At 37.3% G+C, this 24,161-nt stretch overlaps 1 protein-coding gene across 4 annotated transcripts in view; it reads right to left on the minus strand.

Moving 5' to 3' along the window:
* The window catches only part of ST18 (ST18 C2H2C-type zinc finger transcription factor), a 50,931-nt gene that overhangs the window by 7,647 nt on the left and 19,123 nt on the right, over positions 1 to 24,161 (minus strand). For 2 of the 4 annotated variants that reach the window (XM_053943762.1, XM_053943771.1), the window contains 7 exons: positions 18,121 to 18,366; positions 12,368 to 12,483; positions 9,116 to 9,178; positions 8,267 to 8,335; positions 3,150 to 3,212; positions 2,974 to 3,054; positions 1,717 to 1,938 (listed from right to left, as the gene is read on the minus strand). In XM_053943762.1, coding sequence (XP_053799737.1) covers positions 1,717 to 1,938; positions 2,974 to 3,054; positions 3,150 to 3,212; positions 8,267 to 8,335; positions 9,116 to 9,178; positions 12,368 to 12,483; positions 18,121 to 18,366 — 860 coding nt within the window. The remainder of the gene's footprint in view (positions 1 to 1,716; positions 1,939 to 2,973; positions 3,055 to 3,149; positions 3,213 to 8,266; positions 8,336 to 9,115; positions 9,179 to 12,367; positions 12,484 to 18,120; positions 18,367 to 24,161) is intronic. The other 2 variants (XM_053943788.1, XM_053943778.1) reach the window with 1 other exon arrangement.

Genomic DNA, 24,161 nt, shown 5'->3' on the forward strand with positions numbered 1-24,161 from the left:
AAATTCAAACACTTATAAACTGTTTTTATCAAGGGATTGTGCTCCAAAGGAGAAGAGAGTATGGTATTTAAAATGTCAAGTTTACTATCCTAAAAAAAATTAATTAATGGGCTGATGCCCACAGTGCACAATTATTGTATCACTTTCTTGATACATAATAATGATCAATACAATAATAACTCTGGATATACCCTATAGGCTGTAATAGCTTTTTTGAATGGTTCTATTATATAGTCAGTTTGCGTTTTAACCACTGTTCACATTAAATTACATTTTGCTATTTCAAAGCTTACAATTTCATCAGCTGGTAATTATCTGAGGCAATTTTTATAGCCCACTAAAGGGCTAAGAGGAATTGCACTGTCTTAATACTGTCTTTATAAATAACAAAGAAGAAATACCCATATGCTGAAGAACTCTCAGAAGGATTTGGTTTTAGGTGTAGCTGAGTAAGAAGAGAGAGAAAATTTTGTTCCACAGGAAAATGGCTGATGTGTGTGGATGTGTGTGTGTGTGTGTAAAAATTTTTTTTTTAAAGAGAATCCTAACAGACATGGCATTTCCACTTAGGGAAAAAAAAAAAAACAACAAAACAACAAAGCAACAAAACCTAAGCTTTCATTAGCTTAGCTAAAAGCTATATGGGAAAGATGCTAGTTCTTCAGTTCTAAATTTCTGCTTATTATCTCTGCCCAGAGCAGATAGCTAAGTGTGAGATTGTTTGAAAGCCATGAGTTACATATTAGGTTTCAAATGTCCTAGGAAAGAATATCAAACAAAGTTAAATTTGCTATGTCATTTTAACTAAGATGATCTTGAGAGTGATCCAGTCTTATGTGGGACAGGAATCATCTGTACTATGAATTGCTACCAGCTAAAATACAGTTTTTGCTACTTGCTTAATTAGCCACAATTTGCAGTAGTGTCCTAAAGAAAAGACTTTTAGATGGGATGTAGGAAATAAAATTAGGATAACACTGGTCTCTAACTGAATTTATTCAAATGACCTTGGTCATTTCTTGTTTCAGAAAAGTTGGTTCAAAGTGTTAGGAAGAAAGAAAAGGAGATAGAGAATGTAGACTTAATTACTATGAAAGACAGAAAACCAAACTTGCCAATCAGAGTCTTTGATTGTTTTTTATTCAATACAGTCAGATTATTATTTTTCACAGTGATAGATGGTGCTTAGTGTTGTTAGTTATATGTGTGACTCCTTCTCTGCAATGGTAATTTTCTTTGTAAGATTGTTATAACTTCGAACTTCTGTGATCCATAGAAGTGCTGCATGCTTATTGTTTTTCCTTTGTCTGACTTTCACTGTTCAAATACAAAGTTTATGAAAATAACTTTTCCACTGGTAGAAAGATTAAATTAATGACTCTTGGCTAAAACTTTTCTGGTGACACTTCAATGATATTTCTCTTTTCTTTGGAAGATATGCAGATACAACTCCGTATTTCCCTAGGAAAGGACTCTACTTAATTTTAAAATGCATAGGCACTGTGCTAATCTGAACACTTTGGAATGTCATGCTTCAATGGGAACATAGAAAGAGACATAAAAGTTTAAGCCTCTCAAAGTAATATTTTGTATTACTTTAGCTGCAATGTTATTACTCAAAATACTTTAGCACAATTTATTCTGACTAAACTCACACGTTGCCAATTCAGAGTGGAATGTTAAGGAAAAATGAAAAGAGAAAACACAAAGTTATACCTTCTGTGGGTGACAAAAACATTATTAACATGACCCAGCCCGTTGCAGCCTGGCAAAGGACAGTGTGGCAGCTCTTGTTTGTTCAGTTTCCAGGATAGCGAAGACCCATTGACAGGACTCTCCTTCTGTCTCTTGGCAGCCAAAGGACAACCAGAAGCAGTGCGATGAGAAGTGTATTTACCTGATATGTGACCTTGGCCATCACAGCCTATCACTGGACATCTACAGAAACACAGCAAAAGAAGCCTCATTTTCACTGGAGAGAGCAAAGACAGTCTCAAAAATTCCCAAGAAAATCATTCTGGCTGCCTTTGCTACTTTGCTTTAATGGAGTAATACTTGGTCCCTGGTGGCACACTGTACCAGGGCATTCAACTCTTGTCAAGCTGCATTATGGGGGTTCAGCTGATCTTAAAATAAGGCATTTTAAAATAAAGTTGTAGAGACTAAGAAAATAAGACATTAATTTAGATAGTATTTTACCTGAAAAGAAAATTGAAATTCTATCACAGGCAATAAATCATACTTCTTCAAGTGTATGGAAAGTCAACATTGTCTCCTTTCTATCTTGTTTCTGGTATGAAGCAGAGGGTGGGTTCCAGTGACTGGAAAACTTGCATGGAAATCCATGCAAATTCTTGCAAAGAAAGGAGAGGGGGATTTTTTGTGCTGCTCTGTCAGTGTTATGCAGTTTTGCATATATCATTAGCAAATATTAAGACAACATTCCATACAACTAAGTCTTCACTTTTATATTCTGGAAGTTACCATTTACAAGTTTTAATGGAATGTGCATTCAAGCCAGGACTGTAGTGAATCTCTACTGAGTTTCCAGTTTTCACTTTAAGAGAAATTTTCATTCATAGATATAGAAAAGACATGAGACTCACAGATATTTAAGTTCTCTGGAACATATTTTTAAAGTATCACTCTGATTTAATTAGCTGACATGTTTCACCTCAGTCAGTAATAATTTTCCTTCATTTTGCCAAATTTTTCAACCAATTGGCATTTGCATAGCACTCTTTAAAATAATTGGAGCAATACAAGCAGATACAGCAATCCTTCCTCAGTGTTCAGTCTCCTAGGTGATGGACTCCACCAACTCCACAAGAAGCAGAAACACTTGGTTTGGTACCAGCTCTGGGCACTATTCTCACATGGTTCAGATTAACTGGGGCATCTCCCTCAAGTCCTGAACTCTCACAGGCCATTTCCCCCCCTGCACTGGTGGTGGACCCCTGCTTCTGTACTCACTTAAGTTCAGGGTCTTCTTTTTCATCCTTGGTAGGAGTGACTTTGATACCTCCTTTCCTGGCACGAGGGCAGCCAGACAAGCTGAAAGAAGCACACAGAGTAAGAGCCACCTCTTTCTGCTGCTGCCAGCCGAGAGCCCTGAGCACTGCAGCCCCATGTGATGGGATGGTTGTTACCTTCTGTGGGATGCATAGTTCCCTGTCACGTGGCCAGAGCCATCACAGCCAGGTGTTGGGCACCTATGGAATAATACAGGAAGTTTACAAAATACAGTCACAAAGATACAGAGTAAATAATGTGTACAATCTCTATTTTGTCTAGAGTGGAAAAAAAGAACATCAGAGCTTTTGTTGAATAACTAAACATAACTCTTGGTGCTTTTTAAAAATTTTCTTAAATAAGGAGACACCCTTTTATTGGGGAGGGATTTTTTTTTAATAGCAGAATTTTAATAAGGAGTGTGAAATACATTGTATATGATGTGTTGATTTAGTTAGTTTATATCAATATTTGCATCAAACATTTTTCCTTGTGCAGAATCAACATTACAAAGAGAAGAAAAAAGCAGCTTGATATAGCTCTATCTGTAAATTTGCTATTTTGTGTTTGTTTGTTATTGGTATGATGTTTTCAGGTAGAGATATAAATAAGCACTTTGCCAGTATTTACAGAAAGGGAAATTAAAACAGAGAAGCAGTTTTACTTTGGGGCATCAGTAGATGGTATCCAGAATTTGAATTTAATAATATGTGTATTCTAGCATTGTAAGCATATCACAGGACCATCACTTTCTCACTTGAGATTCAGTTGGGTGTTCAGCTGAGCAATTGGATTATGCCTATTTCTCATAGTCAAGGGGTTTCTCTGTGTATGTGTGACAAACAAGCCTTTTCAAGTATGAATGTTTAATACTGAAACATCCATAAAATAAAAAGAAAAAAAGCCTGCTGGTTACTATGCTTTTGCCAGCAGTCTGGCAGGGTGGGTTTCTTGCTTGCTATGCCCCAAAAGCCAGCTTGGGTCAGTAGGTCCTTCCACTGACTTCTGTGGGGTTTGGAGCAGGACTTCACTGGTAACACCTTCCATCTCAGAAGTAGAAAAATTTCTTTTTTTTTTTTTTTTTTTTTTTTTTTTTTTTTTTTTTTTTTAATTTAAGGCTGTATATTTAAGGTTGTATATTTGTGGAGTGGTTTGGTTTGAGGATTTTTTAGAGAATATTAGCATACCTCTGCAAACAAAGCAGCACCAAAATCATTTGCCTTAGAAGCTATGCCAGGCTTTTCTATGTTTCTGTATTATACAACACAAAGTTTTTATACTAAACAACCCTAAGGGACTTTGAAATGCTATTATTTTTACAGAGTATCAGAATTACATAAGGCATTAAGAAAACTTGCATGGTTCAATATGCTCTTAAGGGTCTCAATTGTTACTGAATCTTTCCTGAGTTAAAGAGATTCATGATTTCATCTAGTCATTGGTAGGCTGCCATGGAAAACACCTACAAATATAATTGTAATAGCACTGAGTATAGAATCTGAGTGTGCAGGTGCATCTCTTCACAGAATATTTAAAACTAGCTTTCTGTGAACAATTAATTTGTCAAAAAATCTGACTTCTTTTGGACAAGAGCAAATTTATGCATTAATTGAAGTAGGACTCAGCAAGTTATTTCAAATGAAGAAAGGGGTGACTTTTTTTTTAAATATAATATCAAAACATTTCATGACAACACTTAGTGAACAAAATATTTTTGGTGTAATGACTTGCAAAGGTAAAGGTGGGGGTTTGCAGAGTGCCAGGGCATGCTTTACCATGTAGAACTAAATGTTGACCTGTTTAAGTGTGGGACGAGGACTGGGCACAATGTCATGTGGAGCAGGCAGCAAGGGCAGATGTCTGGAGAGTGTGAATGCTCACAAGTAAATCCAGAACACCTGCCAAAAACTGAGGAAATTAATTTTGGCTACTTGTTTTATCAGATGATCACAGATGGAAGGCCTCCCTGCATAGAATAGAGGTGGACTTTAATTCAAGAAAAGCTCTTTGTGTGAGACATTCAGATCTGAAAGTCTGGGAGTTGTGAATATACTTAAAAAGGACACTGAACTAAATTTTATATCACCCCATCTGTAGTTACCACTTGTGGCAGCAGATTTCCAACCGGATTGGAGTCAAACCTATTCTGGAGGCCACTGAAGATTTGAGGCTGAGATATTATCAGGACTAATGAAACTGTAAAAAGATATTTCAGGTGGGCTACTGACAAATAAGTAAAAAGCTTCATCAGCAAGACTCCTAATCTTGATCATTGGGCTGGGTTTTCTAAATATTGGTTATATCTTTGTATGGACTGTGAAATTCCAGAACAAAAAATACACCAAAACCCTATTGCCTTTCCATCAGTAATGCTGTGAAAGTTCATCAGCTTTTAAGTGGTGTTTGGACTGGTACCCCCAGCTTAGGGAGTCATCCTCTATAATGAATTCCTATGCAGAGCCAAGAAAATAAAACTTACATCGAAAGGCCAGAGGTCTCAGGACATCAAATTAAAGAGATGTCAACCCTCAGCTACAAGTTCTACAATTCTTCCAAATTTGTTATTCAAAAATAAATCTCTCAATTATTTTACATATAAATTCTTGCAAATGGGCATTGACTACCTCCTATTTTGTCCCTTTCTCCAACAAGAGGATTGCTTTTTCTTTAGGAAGATGAACTACAACTACATGTAAAATTTAAACACTGAGATGCAGCTTTAGGAGCACTTCTGGTATATTTTCTCCCTCCAAAGCTCACCATTGGTGTTGGATATGAACTATAGTCAAGGCAAACCCATAGAGGTCAGCTGAAAAAACCATTTTCTGAAATTGTTATACAGCCTAAGGAAGGCAGCATAACTCAGTATTAATGTTTTATGTGGAATCCATGTAAAAAAAAAAAAAACAGCTCAAATCTCTCCTAAAAATTGACATTTAACCACTGCAAAAATGAGTCTAAGGGTAGGACTGACCACCTATTCCTAAAAGTTTCTGAATAGTAAGTAAATACCTCTCTAAAGTACACATTGAAAATTATTTAAGGCTTGATAAGCAAGCTCTTTGATTAAATAGGATATCAGCCACAATTATCCCTTTTAGCTTTAAAATCTGAGTCATCACCAAACTTATTATGTTTTAAATTGACCACCTCAGATTGTTCTGAGCAGCAAGAATCCTCATATAGATATTTTCTTGAATCTGAATCACAGGCCCACTTTCTGAGCAGATCTTCCTTATTTCCAAACTGTGGATCACATGGAAGCCTTGTATCTTTGCTGGCATAGAGTTTCATAATTAAAGCCAAAATCTTATCTTGATTCTGGCAAATTAAACATGAATAACACTTGGAAAAAATACACAGCTTTTTCATATTCATGCCTAACTACATGAGGGTACTTTCCTGGCCGGATTCTATGAGCATTTATGCCCTCTGCTCACATAGCAATTCTACAATTAACTATTGATATCACTATACCAGCACAAGTACGATTGCAGCATTGTGGAAAAAGATTTAATTTAGACAGAAGCAAAGTTTTGTTCAAAATACCACCTGAACTACGTTTGCAAAAACCTAAATTAAGGTGGTACATTTATGGAAAATAATTTTATTTAGCCTTTTTTCCTTTTGCAAATTGTCTGCGAACAGATTTTGATTTTTGCTCTTTTTCTAGTTAATTGAAATTAAATGCTAACTGCGTTATGCAACATATTTCTGTCTGTGAAATGTCCATGAACTTTGACTTTGTCTTTCACAACTCACTTATTATACATGGCGTACAGTGTGCAGTTTGTCATTTAAGTCATATGCTGTTGCTCCTCTTTCCTTATGGCATGACCAAAACTCTAGAAGCTTTAGTGGAAAAATAACCATATTGGTATGCAAATTTACTTATTCACACATGAATGGGGCGGGGGGGTGATGCATGAGGAGCAACTATTCAAAATATTTGTGTGAGTGTCTTTGTGTGGCAGAAAGCCAATAAAAGCAGGGACAAATATATATGACTCAGCAAATGACTTCAAATTTGTCAGCATTTTTGCAAGCCGGTTCCTTGCAAACCGTTCTGCTCTTTTAAAACAAACAAAACCTAAATTTTATACCTTTGAGGATCAGAAATGTCAAAAAATGCAGCATTGTGCCAGTGTGCCAGTTTACCTACTGGCTTTGTGAACTGCTTTGGACAGCTGCCTATATAAACGGTCTTTCTTTGCTATTTTACTGCATCTCTGTACATTCAGCTTCATAGCTACCATCAGTTCAGCATTTCAATTATAACTGAAGTTGTAAGGCTAGAGAATAAGACCACTAACATTTGATCTGGGGAAGCCAAACACTGCTCCAAGCCTAAACATATTCACTTCTGCTACTAATACAATTAGAAAAGGAAAATAGTGCCATGATCAGACTTTATTTTCTTCTATCTGGACTAGGGATGAGCCTAAAGGACAGAAAGGACAGTCACGGGGTTCTCCCCTTTTTACGTGCATTCATGAATTTTTCCAAGCCATCTATTATGGGATCCAATTTACAAGTTGCAGAGGGAAAGCTATGAAAGAACTCTAATTATCCTTCCCTTTTCCCCACATCCTTATTGACAAAGCCAATTCAATAACTAGATGACTGGTTGCCAGTGCCTCTCTTGACTACAGATTTTTGAAATATTCATATGTCCCTATACATCTGTCTATATAGCAAAGCCTCCACAGTCCTTTTGTAAGTGACATTTCATGGTGAGAATTATGCCAGCACAAAATCATATGACTTGATTCCTGCTTCAGTGTCATTAAACCCATGGTATTGGGTAGTGACAAATAAAAAAAGGATTTGCAGGTATCCTGGTCTCATTTTTAGATTTATTCTAACTAGATTTACTTCTAACTAAATAATTCCAATTAATTCTATGTGGATCAGTTGCCAGATCTGTCTTACGTACTAGATATTTTCTATTCCTCTCTGATTCAAAAATACTGAGAAAACTGTATCTTCCCTAGTGCATCTTCCCTAGTGTTCACAATTTTTGTCCCCCAGGTCCTGATTAATTAATAAAAATGAAGGGGTACAAGAATAAAGAAAGACAAATGGAGGAAAGTAAACTTTATTTAACTCAAAAGCTTTCAAACCAATTCACTACACTTTTCAGAAAAAGGTTTGATACCACTTAGAGCAATTAAAATTTACAACTTCAATAACACAAGGAACATGTTTGTCGAAGATAAAGAACAATAACATTTGTGCTATTGTCAATACTTACTTGAGCTCCTGAGAGTTAGCAGCCATAAGGGATTTTAATGTCTTGTCAGCTAATGGGCACCCAGAAACACTGAAAAGAAAACCTGATGTGAAATATTTTACTAAACCAAAGCATTTATTTTTATCTAAAGACCAACATCCAGACAATATATGATTTATATTAGTTAAAGTTATACTATCAAATATTTATTCTCAGCAAAGAAGGACCAGCATAAGGCTGTGGTTCTTAAATCACTAAAAAATGTATGTAGTTTGGGACAAAAGTTTCTAGCCCCTTTGCTTTGCTCTGAGGGGACAGTGGTACACAGAATCTATCCTTGTATGTTTCCTATATGAAGGACAGCTAGAGGAACTGGCCCACATGGTTGGTAGAAGGCATAAAACACGTCCATTCTGCTCCCAAGGGAAAAGCAGGAAATTGTTGTTTCAACGCCTAGGTTGACAGTAGGCTATTTTGAGGAAAATATTTAATATCCTCAGGTTATAGTAGTAGATTATGAGTTTCAAAGCCATTCATAGAGAGGTATGCAGAAACCTGTAGTCAGATGCAACAGCATCTGTATAGAGACTGCTTGTACACTCAGGGAAATGCAAACTTCATTAAATGACTCATCTGCAGGTCTCAGCTGAGAAATGCAGCTACAGTAATAAGCTGCTTAACTGCCGCAGTGTATTAAGTCCACACCTTCACAAATATAACAAAATCAGGAAAAACAGCCACGTTTCTCTGTGGATTGTTTTCTGCAAATTGTTTTTGAATACTTATCCATGGTTAGTGCAAAAAGGTTCAAAGATGACAAGAGCTAAGAATAGCTCTATTTCCTGTTTTAGGCTTCCTGTTGTTTCTTACCTGCGGTGTGAGGCATAGTTTCCTGTTACATGACCGCTACCATCACATCCTGGGGTTGGACAGCTATGCAGAGAAGAAGGAATGAGAAATTAGAGTATATATAATACACCACATAGCTCACCATACTCTGCAGTGAATTATGTAATGATCCTTAGGGCAATCACGTTCATCATTACACACTGTCACGACACTGCAGTCATCTAGAAAAACTTCACTTCTATTTTTTAATTATTAATTGACACACAAAGGGAAAGAATTTTTCCTATTTCTACAATGCAAATAATTAAAACCCTTATTTTATCTGTGTAGAGTTACCTTTGCATAGGTATTTTGCTTATAAAGTGGGTTCTTAAAAAGACTCTTTTATTATTTGCACAAAATTTTCACAGCAATTCATAAATGTTGGAGCTGAAGTTTCTGATCTGACCTCCAGTATAAAATACTGGAGGCCAGAGAACAGTAATATTTAAAATAATTCCTTTCACTTCTAAAGAAGGCACCTTCTTTAGAAACGTATCCAATATTTATTTACTGATACAAGTTAGAAAAGTGTTAGGATTGCTTGCAGAAGAGAAAGCACGTCAATATCACACATCTGAAGTTCTGAAAGAGAACAAAACTTTCTCAAGCTGTTTCTCAGTCGAACTGAGAAGTGATACAAAGGTGGTTGTTGTGGTTTGGGAATGGTACTCTCCAAATCAGTGATCCCACCAAGACTCTCTAACCCATAGGCTGCTACTTGCCCCCCCCTTCTTCCTTCCCGTGCGGCAGGTTGGAGAGTAGAATTGGAGGCACAAAAGGTGAAAGCCACATCTCAAGATAAGAGCAAATCACCGGAAACAGCAATGAGATAACAAAATGAATGAATGAAAATTCATTCAAAATTAATAGTAACAGCAAAAATATCCGTAAGAAAGTGCACAAGATAGGCAAATGACTGCTCAGAACAGAACTGGTGTTACCCAACCACTCCCTTTGCCAAGCTTACTTGACTGGGAGGACAACCTTCTCCCTGGGTGAGGTTATAGAATAACCCTCAGCCAGCTCATCTCCTGGCTACTGCAAAATTTAACCCTGTCCTGGCTGGAACCAAGACAATGGTGTACGTTTAACAGAACAGATATACTCATTTAAACCAAGAGATGGAGGTATGCTGGAGAAGATTGTATAGCTTCTCTTTTTCCTCAGCCCTTCTTCAGTTGTAGCACTGAAGTCAAGCTGGGACACAGTCCTCTGCAGAAGAGGAAAGATACCAAGAAATACAACTTGTGCATGGAGGAGGAGGTGAATTAAATATAATATTTAAAACACTCTAACACCAACTCTGGAGAGTTGCCTATTTTTCTTTCACTGGGAATATGGATAAAAAGGGCAAGCAGCTGCTACACAAAAACTGCTAGCTAGTGCTCCATGCTAATGAAAGAGCGGTGCCTGAGATGCTCACCTGGCTATTTTCTCTGCGCTGGCAGAATGCTAGGAAGTTTTTTCAAATCTGTAAAAAAGCCTTAGGAAGAAATCAGCCTTATTTTCATAGCCCATTTCAACCTGAGTGATGTCATTATGGCCAATAGAATTTACATGGAAAAATAGAAAGCACATGCTAGATGGCGGGATTCATACAGTAGTTTGCTCCAACTGTGCTAACCACGTTCAAAATTTTTCTCTGCAAGTGCTTATGTCATTTTAAAAGCTTCCTCATGATGGAGCCAACTGTACTGAATTTTTCAGTAAAATATCTGAGCTCAGTGGGATCATAGGAATGTAGTCTGATCTCTATATTGCCTACAGATTCTTCTGATGAATTAAAACTATTCTTTATTTAATTTTTGGCACAATTACATTTTAGATATCTGTTTTTAGATACTTTCTGAACCACTGTAAGCTCATCATTGCTCTAGTAAATACTTTGTTTAGGAGAGTAGAAAAGTATATTACAGGTATCTCAAAACAGGTCAGTATCACAAAGGAATAAATACTACAAAAGAAAAGCCATTAGCCTTCAGCAAATAATTTTGTGATTTTTGTATGCATTTGTTTTAGAAGAAGAGGCAAGACAACCTGACCTGTAGCAATTTAGGTCATTAACTATGACTGCAGATATAATGTGGTGAGTAGACAACATGCAGGCTGCATGACATGAGGGGAAAGAATCACTCTTCACAGCAGCTTGCCCCAGGGAAATGTAAATTCTAGACACAGGCAGCTCTAACAGCTTCAGTGCCACTGAGTCTGGAGAGCAGGACACAAGTTGGTGTGATGTGACTTGTTTATTTACGGGTGAGCCTGCAGTTATGGGCTATCATCACTAAGTGATACGGACCACACTTGTTCAGAGAGACCTGCTCTGCTTTGGGACAAAAAGAAATGTGCCATAAATGATTGATGAGTCCTGGCTAACTATTATAGTGAAAACTCTATGTTAATATCAAAATTATATTGATGTGAACCCAAAGGGATTTTGTGAAGAGCCTAGATAGCATTTTTTAAAAGTGACTTGTGTTATGAGCTGCTTGGGACAATTTTAGTGAAAAATTCTAAATTGAACCAAGCTGTTGTATGCAGACTGATTTAATAGAATCTGTTTGCTGTTCTAGATAGTAAAGTTTTGGAACTTAACACAGAGCAAGTGCATCTCAGTAACTGGGAAAAGAGAGTATTAGCCTATAGTCCCAGGCTGTGAATTTCTACAGCCACTGGATTTTCAGTGGGACTGAATAACTAATTCTGCTTGGAAGGAAGCAGATGAAGGACTTAAACCTATTTCCTACAGGTTGGAAAACCCCATTTTGTCTTGTATTTTGTCTCTTTATGAACTCTGCATGTTTTCTGTCTGAGAAATCCTAACTGCTTCTACACAAGTTCTAAGAAATGGATCTATAATAACGATTGTTCAATTAAAGCTTATTTAATTATATAAGCATTAGCAGAGGCAATCTATAGCATGTTATGAAACTTTGTATTTTGTAGAAGGAGCTGTTGCCCACTTGTTACCTATCTATCTGAGGAATAAGGAGTGGCACCCAGTATAAATTTAGTCATTAATCTATCCAGACCTCCAGGCACAGACCTCTGGCTTGTCGCAGCTCCAAACCTCATGTCTGCATACCCACGATGTGGAACTAACTAATGGCAGGGAATTGTGCAAGTCTCCCTGCTCAGCTCCTGCAAATCTACTTCAAAACAGAAGTCAGAACAGCAGCATAGCCAGTCTTTACCAGGGCAAAGGAAAATGTGGCATTTTTTGTGACTCACGTGATGAGTTCCTTTTTGAGATCTCTTGAATGGAGCTTGGGTTTAGGACTGGGTATGGAGACATCTCCTGGGTACTTCTTTTCCTCCATGTTTTCTGGAGAGCTCACTGGATCTTTCTGAAATATTAGATGAGAATGTAACAAACAGTTTCTCTTCAAGTCCTCCCACACATTCAAGAAACAACTTGCCATTGCAAGAAGGGAACCTCTTGTAAACTTAAAAAAAAAAAAAAAAGAAATTAAAAAGAAATGATGGAGAGAAATTAGGAAAGTTTAGTATATCATAGTTTCAGGTTCCTACAGGCAGACTTTTAAGAATGTTGTGTAAATATTTCTGAAAGTAGATACTAATCTAAGCCATATATAGGAGAAATTTGTGTTTGTTTTATAAGATGGTGATAAAGGCCAAAGAAAAGTACACAGAGAAAAGAGAAGTGGTTGTTGGTAGAGCCAAACTAGACTTTGGCAGTTATGTTCTTTTTATTTGCTGTGTAACTACATTGCTGACTTTTGAATACAGTTGAAGTGGTGGCCATTGCACCAAAAATTACGAAATTGCAATAATAAATTTTAAGAAGTGTTATTTACATAAGCAAATGTTAATCCAAAGGTTTTTAGGTCTGTGGAATGGAATGTCCTGTTATCTTACTGAAAGAGCAGATTCTTGTTAAAATAAAAACCATAAAGAACAAAACAGCCCTGAAGCTTTTTAGCTTTAGCAGGCTGCTAAGGGTAGTTCTTGACTTCTACTACTTGTAAATCTAAATCATTACTGCTACCATGCTGTTTGGTGGATGGAATGAATCATGAGCATTCACTCTATTGGGAAGGCATTTTGGAAACTTGGAGTCCTGGAATGAAATTGCATTTTTGTTTTCTGAAAAGTCTTCTTTGATAACTTCAAAATAACTTGGTTTTTACTGTTTTGAGACTTAATGCCTCCAATTATTATTATCTTTATGAAAGACAGGTATTTTCTTTTTGGAGGGATGCTCTGTAGCTATTTTATCATTCGAGAATTCTCCAAAGCTTATAGCATCAATTATCAGACCTCTATTAATCCCTTCTTGGACTTCATGTTGGTTTTGTGATTCCATTCCAACACTCAGGTGTTTCCCAGAGATTACCATCTGTAGAAGCAGAAACTGCTGCCCGTGGTTTAGAGGGGAAGGTCCCAGCCTCTGCTAAACTCACAGTGCTGGTGCCATGGATGCTCTGGGCTTGTGCAGCTGACAAATGTGCCAGGACAGAGGAGCAGGCTTGTCTGCAAAGCTGTTAACACAGAGTGCAGGACTGAGTCGAATCTGGACTGAAAATGGAGTTTCTGCCTCCTGGGTCTTGTAAGCTCTGCAGGGGTGTTTCTTCTGATAAAGCTTCCATATGGTCCTCAATTCTGGCAGTTCATCTTTGCCTGTTTGGAGGCTGGATCCTCAACATGACTTTCTTCTGCATTCTGCTGCTGGCTACCTACTGCCTACTGTAACTCACACTTCACATGCATATAGAAATTATGCATATTATTGCTGTATCAATTACTACTGATTATTTCAACCACATTTGTGGGGTTAATTTGTTTGAGAATAATCTAATCTCATACAAATATAGAAAGCAAAAATACATATATTCAGCTTTACTAAACACTCTTTCACAGTAATTAATGAGTAATTATTTTAAATAAATAGAAAAACCCTCATATATTTCAGGTTTGGGGAATTATATTTCTGAAGAAGAACATCAGATAAGGAAGCAACAGAGAAAATTAGCAACTACCGAAGGTCTTGAAGTTAGTGCAGAAATAATAAATGATTGAAAGGCTTCCAAACATGGAAACTAAAACACTAAAATGCAAAAGAGGAAAAATGGATGTCAGCTTTGTTCAAGATCCAAGAAACATCAAAGATACATTTTAAAAAGTATTAAAAAAAATACTGGGTTAAAATTTGTTCCCAGTGGCATATAGGGGTAATTTTGCAGTGGCATATAGGGGTGATTTTGCCATGGGTATCTGAATTCCTGACTACTTCTATCCACAAGTTCTGACCTACCTTTCTTACAAACACAAACAGGGATCACTGGTACAAGTTACTGTAAAATTAAAAGCTCCCCAAGGAGCTTTTGATAAAAACATAAAAAAACATAAAAAATGCTAACCCCCTATTGCCATCTAGAAGGGATCAGATGTCAAAATAACTTCGAAAAACACAGGTAAAATGGTTTCTATTTAATTTAATTGAGGTTAAAGAAGGGTGGTTTATCAGTTTCCTGTCTAACAACTAACTCTGCTGGGCTACATCTGCACCACTGAACTGATGTGTGTTCCTAAAAATTAAAAGCATGCCTTGCCTGTATCCTATGCATCTAAACCAGGCATACATCAGCCTCTTCCACTTCTTCTGAGAGCAGCCTGGAGTATGGGGTGGTGAAAAGGACCTTCTAGCACTCCACTGTGATCCTGATCTGGGTCATGTACCTCAGGATGCACCTGCAGCACACCAGAATTGCCATAACTGTTTGTGCTGCAGGCTCAGTTAATATTTTCATTTGTGTGACTTGTGTTCTTTAAATGAAAGCTATCCTGATCTTTTGCTGGTGATGGACCAGAAACTTTGTGTGTGTGTGTGTGTGTGTGTGAGTTATTCATCATGTCATTGTCTGATACCTGCTGCACAGAGCAGACTGATGGAGAATTATGTATATCCAAGGTTTGACAAAACGCTACAGTATTGCCGTTCACAGCTTCGTTTCACTGAGTAATTTAATAAAAAGAAATTTCATGGTGAAGACTGACAGAAGTACACCTATAGCCACCAGTATAACTGATATTAGAGGGTTTAGAATTGCAGTATTTTCATTTTCTATCTTTAAATAAGTAGATTGTTTTCAAATCTTAATGGTGAATTTCCTGAATTGAGCTATTAAGATTTCTAATTTTTTTTAAACTAAAGCTATACACACACATACATACAGAAACAACAACAATTTTATACAATTTTTTTCCCCCTAGGATATTTTACAGGAGTAAGGGAGATATATAGACATTTAAATAGGTGACTTCTTTAGTCACCTTTAGTAATTTCCTTAGTTCCTTGAGGGACACTCGGTGTTATTCAAGGAACATAAAATCTTCATATGTGTAGAAGCTGCAAAATCAGGATAGTGCAAAGGAAATGTAGGCAAAGGAATACTGAAACTCTGCTTTTCTAGAACCTTACATCACTACATGTGGCCCAAAAGGGATTACATCTGTCCAAAACACAGAAGGTCAGAAATAAAGAACAATCACTTTTTGATCCTCTGCACTTAAGACTAAAAGCAGAGCATCATATCTTGGCTTGTGTGCTTCTCCAGCTATTTATCTTTAGAGGGAGAGATAATCCTTTGGGAAAACACCTTTAGCACTTCTCTCTTTCTGGTATGTTGGTTGATGGTTGTCATAGCTTTTCAAGCCCAACTGTATGTATAATTTTTCCTTTTCCATTTGAATAGATTTATAGTTAAATGCCATTAAAATCTAAAGAATTTCAGACTAAAAGAAAAATCAGAACCAGCCCAATTGGTCCAAGCACTACTATTTCCTGCAAAGAGCATGTGTGTATTCATGCATGCACACTACTGAAAGAAAGCAAGCAATGATACTCCATTAATGTACAGATGGAAGTTTATATTGATTTCAGCAAAGACCAGAACATAATGGTAACATGAATAACAGATAATAGCATCTGGCACTTTTAACATTTTTAAGCCCTGAAATCTTTGGAGAACTGACAGTTGAACTAACTGACAGCTCTAGTTATTTCTCAGTGCTTTCCTTTTGGAGAGATTTTGAGCTTTTTCCAAATTTGAATTTTTTTTCTTTTAAGGGGGCATCTGGACAGGCTATTTTGCTAAGAGAGAGAGAGACAATATTTTCTGGAAATTACCACCAAAATTAAGCAACTGTTGTGCATATGAACCAGATAACAATGAATTAGAAATAGATATAATCAGTCATTTTCTTTGCATAAGGATAACTGCCAGTCTTTGATTTTGAAAACAGAGCCTCTGGCCCTGTCATCACTGGATGTATCAAGGCTCCCTGGGACAGCAAAATCTCACAGCAGAGATCTGGGGCCAGATCCTCAATTAGGGACAAAATGAGTAGTGTCAAAGCACCAAGTGCAAGGGGCACCAGTGTCTGAGTGCATTGGACCATTATGTCCTGTTGAGTAGTTTATTTGCCTCCAATTCCCTGTGCTGGAAAGGGACAGGAAAACACCCAGACACACATCCTAGCCTTGTGAAAGTTAGGCATGGATTAGGGGGGATGTGGAGGTGCTCCTGTCCTGGCTCTTTTGCTGAGCTGTTGATGGCAGCAGGGAGGAGGAGTGACACGACAGGTCCCTTGCCAAGTCTGTGACAGCTCTTGATCCCAGCAGCCAGGCAGTCCTCTCAAAGCTGGATGTGCATGCTCATCATGCAGCATGAATGGGGAAGGGCCTGAGCCCTCAGCCTCCTGCTTCAGGTCAAACCCACTCCAAAACCCTGGGACACGGATTGTTCTGTCATTGGTGAGATAAAGACCATCATTAGCCCCAAAGAGGAGACTGCAAATTGTTCAAGACAACCCAGCCTCCAACTGCAAGCTTCTTCAGTGGACACATTGCAACCCTCTACTCAGTGCTGATAGATTGTTTTCCCCATGCAATTGAATTATCTTTTAATTCCAGGTGGTTTCTGAATTGGATGCCTGGATCGTCTAACCTCAATTGTAAATAGCTTTACTCCATCTGTGTCTTCTTGAAGTGTCAGATTTGATATTTGAACAAAAGATAATTTCATATTATTATAATGATCAAATTCTATTATTAGATATATAAAACCAAACAAGGAGTAAATAGTATAAAACCTTCCAACCAGGACACCTTTATTTTGTTTCTAAAAGCTGTAAATTAGGCTTTTAAAGAGCTGGTGGTCCCTTCCTGATTCAAGAAAAATGAAAGCAGTCCATATCCTGAAAGTCAGGTTCAAGAGCAAAAATATTAAATTGAGCTTGCCAGCAAAGTAGAATAAGAAAGAAAGGCCATAGTAGACTATGCTGCCTTGTTTTCAAGACAGGATAAACAGATATGAAAAACAGAAACAAAACCAAAATAAAGACAATTATTGACTTGGAAGTGACACTCTAGAAGATTGATCACAGAAGTTGCAAGTTGGAGATCAAAGACTCAGTGGCAGAAATTTCTTGCAGTATGTAAAATAAAAAGTTTTCCAGTGAAAGAAAATTACAGGTAAGGTTTTAACTATTAGTTTAAATGCTTAGGTAGCAAGTTATCTAGAAGTCTAAAGAATTGGTATGGAAAAATTGTCTTTTTTTCAGCATGATAGAACTGCCTTGGTTTGATTTTATTTGTTGGGGTAATTTTTGTTTTGTTTTTCCTTTTTTCCCTGGTGATTGCTAGTCCATTCGGGTGTCTGTGTTACAGGACTGAGCCATTAGGAACAAAATTTAAAAAGCAGACTCTAATGATGGTAAGCTTTGTTTCCCTTACCTTAGAGACTTACAGACATTAACAAGTAGGCTCTGAAAGGAAGATTTTCCAAAGTGAGTAATGGGGTTTTTAAATATCCCATCCAAGAAACCATTAAAGCCAGATCAATGTTCACAAGACTCTACCTGTGGGAACTGATTCCCTTTAAACTGTACTAGATGGTCCTAAAGACTATCATATGGTCTCTCATGCAAGGGAAAAAGTCACTCAGAAATTGAAAAAATACCTCTTTTTCTTCTTCTTTCCTGCCATGAGTCTTGCTGTAGTTGATTGGTGTATCCCAGCCTTCCTGTTCACAAAGTGCCTGGTAGAAGGCTGCATTTACGAGGATGCTACTTGCTTTGAAAGGAGAAGAGGAAGGAGTGGGAAGTGCTGTGCTGGAAGAAGTGAGAGGCATAACTTTGTCTTGGCTTCGATTCTTTTTCATGCTCAAATCCAGTGTGCCATTTTCATCCACTTCTATCTCAGCTCCCTGACATGCAACAGGAAATAAAGACATGTTTAGATATGGACGTGGTAAGGCTGTAAAATTACCATGTGGTGCTTTTAAAGGATAAATATAAATGCACGCTTTTATTTAAAATTATCTGAATCTAAACCCAGCTTTTCGATTTATGTCAGTTAATGTCCAACTCTTAGGCAGACTTAAGAGTAGCTTCAGTAATGGTATCCCTGCATCTCAGCTTAAACATAGTAAGTAGAATTTAAATAAGATGCCACTAAACCATAACCTATACACCCTAAATCTAGTTTTATTTAAAAAAAGTTTAGCTTTAAATCTTCTTGATCTTTTCACTCTTACAGAGAACTATGACCCCAATTCACAGTTAAAAGCATTAATGCATTGTTTAGGTCATCAACAGCATTACTATTACATATCCTCCCTTCCCCCCACACCCTGGAAACATTACAACATCTGCATCATGGTGGGGGAGAAGGAGGGGGAAAGAAATACATCTAAAAGTAGCACAGTAGGAGAAATTTTCACTGGGACTTTCTACATCACTTGAAACAACATACTGCCTTTATCATCATTTCACTAGGCCACAAAGGCACAGGTGTGCACTGAGACCACTAAACTGGGAGGTACAGGAGGATTTTGAGGAGGTTCTCCCTCATGGAGATATTCTGCCTGAATTAACAAACCCTTTTCTTCCTGGGGAGTACAGCAAAGAGTGGCCTCTAATTGCAGAGGTATGTGCAGGCTGGGGAGAGACCCAGCCTCGATTTCCAGTCTGGGAGAAGCTTTCCTGCTCACAAAAAGGGGCAAACACTGCTTGGCTGTACAAGAACAAAGGAAGGAAACGTCACTGTCCTGCCTTATCCTGTTTGATCACAGAAAAAGAGGACAATCTCATCTTCTTGCAATGGTAAAAAGCTGCTGAAAAGTGCAATTTACTAATGTAAGCAACAACACATTTGCCCTCATGCTTAATATGCTATGCTGCATATTGACATATTTTCTATGTAGGGATGAATATAAGACTAGTCCTTGCTATTGCCAAGATTTACTGAGGGCAAGTAAGGGAAAAGATGAAACGTGGCTTCTGGAGGACTACTCAGTAGTCTAGTTCAGTGTTTTCCTGAATAAGGTGGAAAATATTTAAGGACTATGGAGATAAACAGCAATGTCAGAGACCTATACATAGAATTCTGTAATTAACACTGCTCATTGTCATCACTCCTATTTTTAATTTGTGTCACCACAAAGCTTGGATAACACTTGGGAATTTGGGGTAGATGTGTTCTGTGCTGTGTAGCTGTAGGAGACTGCTGTATAAACCTGAATTTCCTACCTTGAGTAATATAATAGGAAACTCATAGTCTAAGTGAATCACCCAGGTGTTGTGTTGTAAATAGAAAAGAGTCAGGTATGCCCAGAAGTAAGTCTGTCTGTCTTTCTTAGACCTCTTCCTCAGAAAGACACTGGCAGGGGAAGCCCCTTTCTTTTTATGAACATTAAATATTGCTGGGGCATGATGGTTAGTCGACCATCCAACTGCTAAAGATAGGGCAGTGAAACCTGTCCTTGCTTGAGGATCTTAAGAGTTGCGGTGAAACAGGGAGCTCTTCCCCTGTGCTGGAAGTGTGACATGGCCACGCTGGCTGGACTGGGGGTGCAAGCTTCCTTAATGCAGCCTTGCCTTCTACCACTGCCAGTGATGACTAATTCAAAGGTAAAATGTGATTAATTAAATCTTCTGAATCAGAAGGAAAATATTGGTGGTAGATGACGATTTAAGGCTTGACAACCTCTCTTCACTCAGCCAGCATGGCTCCCTTTTGCATCCATGAGCCTGATGCAGATGCCCACCTAGACTGAAGCACCACCAAGCCATCTGCTTGCCCCTGGTTCAGAAACTCAAGCAGCTCCTATGTTTGCTTCTCCCACATAGCCAAGTTCGCATTTTCAATCATACAGCTTAAAGAGAGAGATGTTTTATTATATTTATGGGAAGTAAATACACTTCTAATATGTTCATACTAAGACGCTTTTGTTATATCTTTCTGCCCCTTTTTAGTAAATAGTTTAATCTCCTGTGATAGTTTTAAGCCCTGAATTTGACAGTGCAGCTTATCCTGGATAATAACTTAGTAACCACAACATCTTATGCCATCTGTATAATATCAAATACATTTTTATACCAGCATTAATAAACCTTAGTTACAAAAATCCAAGATATTAACTATATCAGTGCCAAGCACACACTCCAGGATCTGATAATAGAGCTCTGCCATGATTGCCCCAGTGTTTTTTGGCTTCGTCATTGGTATGTAACTATAGCAATGAAACAGAGCTACAGTAATCAAGTTTAATGACCAATGTAAAGTAAAATGCTAAATATTGTAGTTGCTGACAATTTTTCATAATAAAAAAACTTGGGTTAAGTCTGCACGACCAACATTCACATAAAATTCCAGACCTCTGTGACAGATGGCTTAGGAAAGGAAGCCATGTGATTGGGCTGCAGTAGTTTTATAGTGCAAAACCCATAAATAGTGCAGATTCTCTCTACTGACAAAATATCAACTACTCAGAAGGCAGCAGCAACAACAAGAAAGACCAAAAACAATCGAGGCTCCCTTCTTAACGCAACTTGACGTAGAATAATATCAGAAAATCATTCTCTCTGAGAAACAGATACCAACAGCCTCCAAAAGGAGCTCTTACTGGTAAGCAGGACATTTACTAACACAAATGTTTAAAGCTTTCTCAACACTTGCCTGAAATTCATGTAGAAGTTGGGTTGTCCAACACGTACCTAATTCCCAGGAAAGGCTGGGTAGTGTGTTTGTGAAGTAGCATGCAGATGGGATTTAAATGAGTTCACAGATGCACACAACAATTAAATAAAGTCATGGGAAAAATACCCCCCTTTGCCCACTGCAGAACTGATCACAGGTTTACAGCATGGCTTTTTACTCAGAATGGTATAAAAGAGCTATTGCTTTGGTGCCTTCCTAGCAAACTCCAAATGGCAGAGCAAAAAGAGGGAAGTCAGAGTTATTGCTCCAGTTTACATTCCTACTCTGATCCCACCCTCCTCTCAATATGTCTCCTTTGCTTGCTTTACCACATTTATTTTTACATCAATTTTTAAATGGAACTAAAAAGACAAAAATGGCAAATGGGAAAAAATGTTAGAGCAGTACTCTGAAATGCTGACAGAAAATGGCACTTACTATGCTTAGCTCAAGCTTGTAAAGGCTATGTTCTCCTCACTGAAGGCAAGATCTTATTACTGTTGACTCTAGTGCATGTGTGAACAGGCCTATATTTATGCATTTATCATGACATATTTAAAATACAGCTACTAAACAATGTAAACTGCTCTGATTATTCCTTAAAACTGTAAGCAAAACAAAGATGAAAATGTATCTTTTAACTTCCTAACTTCTGTTTGTTTTAAGCTGTGTAAATCTTTGCAGCCTGATTTTGATCTTACTCACTTCTATATTTACACTGGTGTAAACCAGGAAAATATCCACTGAAACAATGAAGAAAAATCAATGAGCATGATAGGATACACACTGTAATTAAATTCAGGTTACTTCTTACCTACTACCTCATAAGTAACAGTCTAATCCCCCCACCTCATGTTTTACAAGCAGGTGGTAAAGGGATTCCAGAAAAAAATGAAAGAAAAATGGCGGGAGCACATTTTCTTTATTCCAGTAGCTATTCAGTGAAAAGATAAGGTACAAACAGTAATTTATTACCAAAAATGAAGACTAATATAAATATGTAAACCAAAACCAAAAAAATGGTTGGTATACTCTCCAACTGCTTTGTACAATAAAGTCAATTTTTTTTCAGCCTTATCTTATGACAAAAATATTAGGGAATATTTTCTAGTACTTAATTAGGTCCTGTCCTTAGAACTGAATTACAACAGCTAGGACAATAAAGGATGCTAGTTTTTTGTGTCAAATTTCTCCTCCATTTTTTCATATGCTTTTGGTCCATCTGATCACTCGTAACATTTAATACTCTCAAGTGTGTCTCCAGTAATGATTACAAGTTAAGCTTTATCTCAGCTGGATCAGAAAGAGTAAATTAATGTGTCTGCATGTGTCTTATTTCAAACCTGTGACATCAGGGACATTGTGTCATGACATATAAGAGAATTCATGTATTCTTTGGTTGGCATCAGCCACGGAACTTAATGCTAAGCAAGTCCAAAGGAACAACATGATCAATGATTTTGCATTCCCCCAGCAGTTCAGTCTGGTTTGGAAAGCTCAAAAGAGCTCTTAAGTTCTGGTACTGGGAGTAAATGAGACTCGTATCTTGTGTGTGTCTGAATAATATTCTTAATACAAGTCCATTCGAAAGAGTAAAATATTTTCTATTCCCAGCCAACAAAAACACATGCACCATGTCCTCAATTCTTCACACCTAAATTTAAGCAAATGAGAACTTCTGCAGAAAATTAAAATTTTAATTTGTGTCAAAATGAGAATACTTGTAACAGCCCAACAACATCTGAGACAAAAATGGAGTCACAATTTAAGCCCAGAGCATTTCACAAATTAAAAAAAGCTAGCCAAGAATGTACTTAGAGAGCAATATGCGCAGCAGTATTACAGGATGGTACCTAGTGATACTCTTGGATGACTTTTCATCTTGTATTTAGGCTTTAAGGTATTTGGATTAAAGTACTGCCTGACAAACATGCTGAGTGCTAACTACAGTTTTTAAATAATTGATGCAATTTTCACCATCATCAGTATCCAAGAATGGAGAGATGACACAATTTTGTTCAAAAACTGGAATTTAAACTTTAAACATTTTTAGCAAGTGTGATTTTATTTTTATATTTTTTTGTGTTGTTTTATTTAAAGGCATAGTGTGCATATGCCATTTTTTCTAAACAGGTGGGAAAAACACCAAAACAGTCAACAAAATGTTTGGCAAGCCGTAGTGATGAGGATGCAGATAAACTATTGCTTGCAGCTACCTCACTGAGACATGTGTAGTGAGAGCTGTAAACAGGGGACATCCCTGGAAGTTATGATGATGTGGATTCTTACACAGAGCTAGAAACTACAGGCTAAGCCTCCTAGGGGAACCTTTCTGCTGACTTCTATGGGAGCTGAATGAAGCTACATAAACTGCAAATCAAATACAACCAGGAGACTGGCTTGGGGTACAGGCTGCATGAGAATTGCCTGGTTGAGGTTATATTCAGGGGAAAAGTTTACTGCAGTCCCAGGCTGAATGGCTCAGACAGTGCAACATTAATGTACTATTAATTATTTTGAAAGCTGTATCATCAAGGTATCTGATGATCTTACTATTTTGTATGCAACTGATACATAATTCATAGACAAGGTTTAAGATTCATTTTACTGCTCATTTCAAAATAAATGTATTATTTTAATGGCTTATTTTTTTTAATTATTATTTTTAAACTTGGGATACTTGTCAGATCACCTTGAACATAAGGTCTCTTTGGAAGTTTTTCTCACCAGTGGTACTGTTAATGCAGAATGTGACTGCTCTATCCTTGCTACACTTCTCTTTCTATTTTGTTGTCTTGGACTCTCCCTTTTGAACTGATATGTAGAGAATGAGAAATACATATTTGAATATCCATTAAATTATCGAAATTTGGAACTATGTTATAAAATACATTTACTTTTTTCATTTAAATGTTATCCGTATATATAGGAAAGTGACGAATATTCAGGGTAAACCGTCCGACTTTCTAGGAGAGGGACAATGCTTTGGGGGTCAAGAAATAAAATTTAAGAGGCAAAAAG

The sequence above is a fragment of the Vidua chalybeata genome, chromosome 1 (assembly GCF_026979565.1).
Source record: "Vidua chalybeata isolate OUT-0048 chromosome 1, bVidCha1 merged haplotype, whole genome shotgun sequence".
In the NCBI taxonomy this organism is placed as follows: Eukaryota; Metazoa; Chordata; class Aves; order Passeriformes; family Viduidae; genus Vidua; species Vidua chalybeata.